Source organism: Zosterops lateralis (genome assembly GCF_965231275.1).
Source record: "Zosterops lateralis genome assembly, chromosome: 11".
NCBI lineage: Eukaryota > Metazoa > Chordata > Aves > Passeriformes > Zosteropidae > Zosterops > Zosterops lateralis.
Genome location: NC_139771.1, coordinates 9,675,895 through 9,683,421, shown reverse-complemented (window position 1 = coordinate 9,683,421; position 7,527 = coordinate 9,675,895). Strand labels below are relative to the sequence as shown.

Below are 7,527 nucleotides of genomic sequence, written 5' to 3'. Positions count from 1 at the left end.
CGGGTCTGTTTGTCTTTGTTCCTGTGGAGATTGTGGGATTTAGCAATTCTGTACCTAGTGATTATTTCCACCAGTAAGGAGAAATGAAATATGAGTAGATATAAATGTATTGTGTACACTGGACTTCATCTTGACCTAGAGGGGACTGCATGTTGAGTTTTGTCACATGCACCTTCACAGACAGAGGGCTGCAAACGGCCTCTCAGCTGCTCAGCACAAAGTGACCAGCGGTCATCTCAGGGGAGACCACGGGTACAAGTGACCACCTCACAGGATGGCAGAGACAGAAGTCCCCTTGTCTCTTCCCTCCCTGGCTGTTCCATGGCTGCACTTTGCCATCCCGACAGCCAAACGCTCTCCTCCAGGTCTAGGACTAGTGGGAGGGAAGCGGACCTTGTGGTGGCATAGCTGGACATCCCCTGCGTCATGCTGCTGGGGAAGTTGGAGTCATTTCTGGGCCTATCAAGCCACCACAGCATCCCTATTTCTCTCTGGGACAGCTCCATGGAAAGGAAGGGGTTTGGTGTCCCTTTGTCCCTGTGTCTGACTCAGTGTAATTGGGGTGCTGGAGCTCAGCCTGCAGCAGCCTCATATGGGCTTTCCCTATGTCTCTACAGCTGGAGACACCAAAAATGGTAACATGGAGTGGTGATACCTGGTCCCAGTTGTGCTTGGAAGGGTCACATACCAACATGGATACCTCTGCCCCTGTTGTGTTTGGTTGTTAGCAGGGCACCCCACCTCAGTCTTGCCCACAGCTGTGGCTTTAGCTCTGCCTTTACCCTCATATGGACACCCCAGGAAAGGGGGAGAGAAACTGCAGGTGAGGGAGGAGCAGTGGATATGGGACATTGTATGGTGAGGCTGGGTCTGGTCACCACATTGTCCCTCTAGCGCTGGACACTGCTGACAATTTGAACAGAGCAGGGGGATGGCTCACACCATTTCTGTTCCCATGCACAGGGGGTCTTGGGGAGGGGGACCAGATTCCTCACTAAAGCTGGTGGGAAGAAAAGGGGAGTTGCCAGGCTGCAGCCGATCCTCAGGCTCTCCCCTGTGTGAGGGTGTTTAGGGCGGAGTTCAGGCTCCCCTACACTCTGGGGTGCAGGGAAGCAGAAAGGCAGCTCCCAGGCCCTGGCATGGATAGAGCTCTGTGGAAAGGGGGAAGTTGCACATCCACTGCTACTCCCTGGGATGGGCATGATGGCAGGGTCCCATCCCCATCTCAGCTTGAAGATCCTGTCCAGCCAACTGCCACTGCTGCAGGAGTCTGATGACTGTCAGTGGAAAAGAGTACTTTCCAGGCCCTGCAGCCTATCTTTCCCCTTGAAAACTAGCATGCTATAGCTGCTCTAGTCCCTTCACTTCTTGCACTCCAAGAAGAGCTCCTGGAGGACTGCTTCCTCCAGCTGTTCCTGCAGCCATCCCTGACCCCATAGCTGTGGTCCAGGCTGGAAGTACTCATCACTTCAACTCTAGAAAGTCCCTTCCCCAGGATTATACCAGCAGTGCTGAGGGGTCAAGAGATATTACCACCAGCTTTTCTCCTTCACTCTCTCACCCTCAGAACTTTCCAAGGTCGTGGCCCAGCTCTCCAGCAAGCTTGCCACATCACTGGCTCATGTACCCGTGGCCCATCAGAGTGGCCTGGCTGTGGGATGGTTGGGAGGTGACAAAGAGGCACGGGACCAGTGCACAGCCTGGGGGCACAGAGAGGCCAGGCATGAGGCCCTGTGGTGGGCAGAGGGCTTGCCTGCCCTGTGGGGAAAACAGCCATGTTGTTGTGAGCCCACCTGGCAGCACAGAGCAGGTGGCAATGTGTGTTCTATGCAGGGCCAGATAGGCCAGGCACAAGGAAGGGATATTCCTATCAGGGTAACGGATGCAGTGCATGGGCAAGTGACACGTCCACCTGACAGGGGGGTAGAACAGAGGACTCAGCTCACCCACATCACCCTGACTGTCAAGGTGCTGCTGCAGCCATGAGGGACAGCTCCTGCATGCAATGGAATGACCTTGTTCACAATCAAATTCCCCAGCACTCACAGCCATACTCAGGATGCCCCAGCTCATTCCACGGGGGAACCTCAGAGCCCTCCCCTAAACCTCAGTGCCAACCCCATTGGCTGCCAGGGCCATTAGCACCAGCAGAGCTGCCCAGGCAGAGCCAGCCTGAGGAGACATCTGAGGCCACATCTCTCAACAGTCTATTCTTCCTGCTGCTGCACCCACTGCTGCAGACTCTGGGCCTCACTGCTGGAACTATGCAGTCCCCTTGCTGCTGCCTTCTCTTCCTCCTCCTCTACCTCCTTCTCCTCTCTGGGACATGGGCAAACCTGGAGGGTAAGTAGGACCCCCTGGCTCATACACATGGGACTTCATAGGAGAGAGGCTTCCTGCTCCCTGCTCACCTTGGGCACTTGCTTCCTCACTCCTCCTTGTCCCCTGGCTCCATACCTCCTCCCCAGCAGGGATGCAGCCACCCCAGGTGCATGCAGGGGATGGGAAGTGGGGTTGCAAAGGCTGTAAGTGGCTTATGGGGGGTCCATGGATCCCTGCAACCCCAAGGACCCATCCCTCAGCTCCTTCACTTTCCTCAGCCCTCTTCTCCCAGTCCCATCTCCTCCCTGTCAACCCTTATCTCATGTAGGGACCTTCACTATCCGGCTGCTGCAGACCACCACCTTCCAGAACACCTCATTTGCGGACACTGAGGGGCTAGGCCTGCTGGAAGACATTGAACTTGGTTCTCTTGATAAACACACATGGTCCATCCACTTTTGCCAGCCCTGGGTGCGCTCAGCCCTGCCCCAAGCTGACTGGGACACCATTGAGAACCTGATTAAGATCTATTTGCAGAAGTTCAACCATCTGATCAATGAAGGAGCCATGCAAATGGACGTCCCCTGTGAGTACCCAGTCTTCACTGCAGGCCTTTCTGAAAAGCAGCTGGGGAGTGGGGAAGCATCTGACAGTGCTGGTGCTGTATAGGAGACACTGACCATGGCTGCAGGAAGGCAATCACAGCCCCTCATGCAACTTCTGTCTCCTCTCTGCTCCACCAGACCCCTTTGTGGCTCAGTGCATGGCAGGCTGCACGCTGTACCCCAACAGAACCTCCGAGGCCTTTGCCTATGTGGGTTACAATGGTGAGGATTTCCTCAGCTTCGACACACAGAATGTCACCTGGGCCCTCTCCCAGAACACCACGTTGTCACGGTATGTCCAGTCATTTCTCCAGAACTACACCGCCATGAGTGAGCTGGTGGAAATGATCTTCAATGAAACTTGTGTCGATGAGATGGAGATGCTCCTGGACTATGGGAGGCCAGCTCTGGAGAGACAAGGTGAGCCCACCCTGACTCTGCAACAGCCACCCCCACAACTGGGGCCCAGCCGTGCCGCACCAGACTTGCCCCACGCCTTTGCTCTCATTCCCCAGAGCTGCCTGTGGCCACTGTCTTCGCCCGCAGCCCCAGGCTAGACCAGCTGCTGCTTGTTTGCCACGTCACTGGCTTCTACCCCCGTCCCATCAGCGTGGCCTGGCTGCGGGATGGCCAGGAGGTGCCTCCGGGCCCGGTGCTCAACAGCAGCCCCATCCTGCCCAATGCTGACCTCACCTACCAGCTCCGCAGTGTCCTGGCCGTGGCCCCCCATGACGGGCACAGCTACGTCTGCCGTGTGCGCCACCAGAGCCTGGGCACCCGCAGCCTTCTCATCCCATGGGGTAGGTGCCACCCATGGGGATGAGATGGGGGTCCTGAGCCACCCTGCCCCACAAGCTGGAGCAAACCCCAGAATGTTCATGGCAGCTTCTCCTTATGTTTCCCAGGGAACTCAGAAGTGGTGCTGATCACAGGGCTCACGGCCGGGCTGCTTGCAGCCATGGCCATAGCTGCCACGTTGGTGCTTTGGGTGTGGAGACAAAGGTGAGTCCCTGTCTGCCCCATGGAGCGGCAGTGAGAGAGGAGGGGAGGAAATGCCATGGGGATTTCTGCACTGAACAGCAAAGCTCTTGCTTTAGCCCTGACAGATGCTGTCTGCACTCCCACAAGGGCTCTGCCATGCAGCATCCAGCTGTCCTCTCATTTCAGAAAGCACCAGCAGATGGAGGAATCAGAGTCCAGGAACTCCATCCTGAGCAAAGAAGCTTAGCTCAGAAGGGAGCCAACAGTCTCCATTCCCTCCCACTGCCTTCACAGCAACTTTTTCTGCTTCAACTATGTTCTGGGTGTTGCCAATTGCAAGACTAACTCGATTCAGAGATGCACAAGAGAAACTTGAAAGAGAAGCCTGAGCTTTTGACTCACTTGACTTTTCTAAACAGATACAAATTCAAGTCTGAGACCTCCTCACTTGTTACATGATCATCTATTAGCTTGTGGCACTGGCCAGTCCACCCACTGATGCTCTAGGGCACCTCAATGCCCAATGGCAAATTCTCCTGGTTCTGCTTCAAATAACAGTTTTGTCAGAGGCTGGAAAGCTGTCCCCTTCTACTGTCACTTTCTGGCATATTTTTTTCCTAAAAATTGCTTTATTAACCATATTCCAGAAATATTTGTGGTGAGACTGAGCTGTTCCACACAGACTAACAGAACCTGGCCAGAAATGGTTTTACAAAGTGCTGAGTAACACTGAAACTCTTGTGTAATGTGTGGGAGCTGCAGATGTGTAAGAAATTAAAATAAACCGTTCATATTTTCACTAAGATCATGTGCCTTTCCTTAGAAGTTGAATGGGCTTGGAGAGGTTTTGATCAGGCACGTATAGAAGCTGAAACACTGCTGAATTATTGGCACTAATTGCAGAAAGCATCAAGGCATGGGGGAAAAAACAGTACATGTGTGCCTGTGCATATATGAACATGTTCTCACATATTGCATGGAAATAAGCAGCTGTGCACGTGGGGGTAAAGTGACCCCAAGGCTCCTAATAAAGGAGAAAAAAGAAGCCCATGTCCCATCAAAGATAGCAGAGTTCACACACACAGAGAAAAGCATGTAGTCCATGCTCCCAATCAACTTGAACATGTAGCTTCAAAAGGTTTGGTTTCACTGGACAACTCCCTGCAAAGTTTCCCAGGGTAAGTCTGGCAGCCGTGTGCAAGACAGAAAACCTGGCTGGCTTGCGGCCATATCCACCAAAAATCCAATAGTGCTTGTTCTCCCTTGGCCAGAATGCCAGGGTGAGGACTGCATTTCCCTAGCAGCCAGAGTCACCTGCAGGCATCACAGGACTCAAGCACCTCGCTGCAAGAGAAGTGACACGAAGCTTCTCCCAGCCCCTGCTGAATAGGGACAGACAGGTGAAACTCTTTGGTGTGGCCGTACCTCCCTGCAGCCTTGGCACCCACAGGGCAAATGGGGCAATTCCTCTCCCAAGCAGAGTGGAACATCCTGCAGCACTCACGGGACCGGGCACACCTGGAGAGCAGGTGCCGCCAGTAAGGAAACATGTTGAGAAAAGCTATTCATGTGAATGACCTCCCAAGAGACCCTACAGCACCACACCCACAAACACCTGGTACAAGGGGGGGTGTCTGCAAGTGTTTGCTTACATTCCCTAAGAGACTTTACAATAACACGCCTCACCCAGGCATTTTTAGAGGGCTCTTAAGGCACCTCACCCCAGCCCAGTGCAGCGGTTGCTGCTGCTCACCCACCCAGTACTGCACCCAGAGGCACTGCATCCCTGTCCATCCCACCCCCAACTCACTCAGGCATGGCTTGGGGGGTTGCAGCCTTCATGTCAGGGGAGACTACAAAGACCAATGTCACCCAGTGGCCACATGAGAATTTCAAAGTCCTATAGTTGACTAAGGGTAGGGGGAAAGTGAGGATCAGTAATCACTTGAGAGGATTGTAAGGACCAACATCACCTGAGGGAACTGTGGGGACCAGTGGTAACCTGAGGGTGACTCTGAGGACTGTGGTCACTTGAGAGGACTCTGAGGACCAATGGTCTGTGTGGATCAACAGCCCCCTGTCCCCTTGGGTCATTTTCAGACCAGAGAACTGACAATATGAAGGAGGGAGAAGTTGGGAGCAAAAAAAGGAAGTGAAAAAAACTCCAAACATGAGAAGTACATTCAATAGAGAAGTGGAAGGGCTAAAGCAGATCCACTGCATCAGTGGGAGACATCCAGAGGAATTTCTGAGGGAGATGAACACATTGTGACCACCCTCACAAGGCAGGTGCCTGGTCCTGTCCTACGAGCAACTCAGACACCAGCAATGTCACATGCACCTACGCAGGACAGAGGGCTGCAAACGGCCTCTCAGCTGCTCAGCACAAAGTGACCAGCGGTCATCTCAGGGGAGACCATGGAGACAAGTGATCACCTCACAGGATTGCAGAGACAAAAGCCCCCTTGTTTCTTCCCTCTCTGGCTGTCCCATGGCTGCACTTTGCCATCCTGACAGCCAAACGCTCTCCTCTGGGTCTAGGACTAGTGGGAGGGAAGTGGACCTTGTGGTGGCATAGCTGGACATCCCCTGTGTCATGTGGCTGGGGAAGCTGGAGTCATTTCTGGGCCTATCAGGCCACCACAGCATCCCTACTTCTCTCTGGGACAGCTCCATGGAAGCAAAAGCACTAAGTTTTGGGATGCTACTGAGGTGCAGCCCTCAGACTGGCCCTTGTTTGCGGTTTTGGTTCTGCCTTCAGCCCCCAATGAAGGCACCACCCAAAAAAGGGGAAGAAAAACTGCAGGTTGAGAGGAGGAGCCAGGGAGGAGCAGTGGACTGGGGACATTGTGGGAGAGAGGCTGACTCTGGTGACCCCATGATCCCTTCAGCACTGGACACTGGTGTCAGTGGGGACCGAGTAGGGAGATGCCTCCCAGCAATTCTGTTCCCATGCACAGGGAGCTCTTGTGGAGGGGGACCAGATTCCTCACCAAAGCTGGTGGGAACCAAAGGGGAGTTGCCAGGCCAAACCCCAGGTTTTTAGAGCAGAGTTGGGGCTCCCCAGCCATGTCCTACAGCTTGGAACTAGGTGGAACAGCTTGTCACCTCCTCCCCGGAAGCCCCATCCCCAGAATTACGTAAATGATGAAGGAGCAGCCTGAGCTGGAGGTGACAGGAGTGGGAGGTGGGTGACCCAAAGTATCCCTTCTCCTTGTGTAGGGGTTGAGAGGGCAGAAATCATCTTTCTCCAGTCAGGTGTGAAATCCAAAAGCCGTCGTCACCTGCACTAGTGCTGATGCATCTCACAAGAACTGGGGTAGAACAATGTAATATTTGTGGGGAGGAGGAGTCAGGAAGACCCAGCTTGAATATCTTTTTTCCTAGTGCTACTTCTTGGGATTCTTTTTCCCTGCGTTCTCCTTCTGGCTGGGCTTTTCCCAGCCCCAGCCTGTCACTGTACTTCATGCTCAAGACCTTGTTTCAGCTTTTGTCCCTCCCACACGTCCCCAGCTTTCAGCTTGTGACCTCTGGGTCCCTTCCTGACACACTGATTCCCCAATCGGTGGAGCGCCGCCGCAGTGACTGCTGGGCTGGCTTGAAGCTTGTGATCCCACAG

At 54.0% G+C, this 7,527-nt stretch overlaps 1 protein-coding gene across 1 annotated transcript; it reads left to right on the top strand.

The window, feature by feature from the left end:
* Window positions 1-2,264: 2,264 nt before the first annotated feature.
* Window positions 2,265-4,191, top strand: LOC310913692 (T-cell surface glycoprotein CD1b-3-like; the record flags this gene model as incomplete). The annotated part of the gene is made up of 6 exons (XM_083869311.1): window positions 2,265-2,343; window positions 2,651-2,908; window positions 3,066-3,347; window positions 3,443-3,727; window positions 3,833-3,929; window positions 4,095-4,191. 6 exons carry the CDS (start codon window positions 2,265-2,267, stop codon window positions 4,153-4,155), a joined length of 1,062 nt encoding a protein of 353 aa, XP_083725437.1. The 3' UTR covers window positions 4,156-4,191.
* Window positions 4,192-7,527: the final 3,336 nt, after the last annotated feature.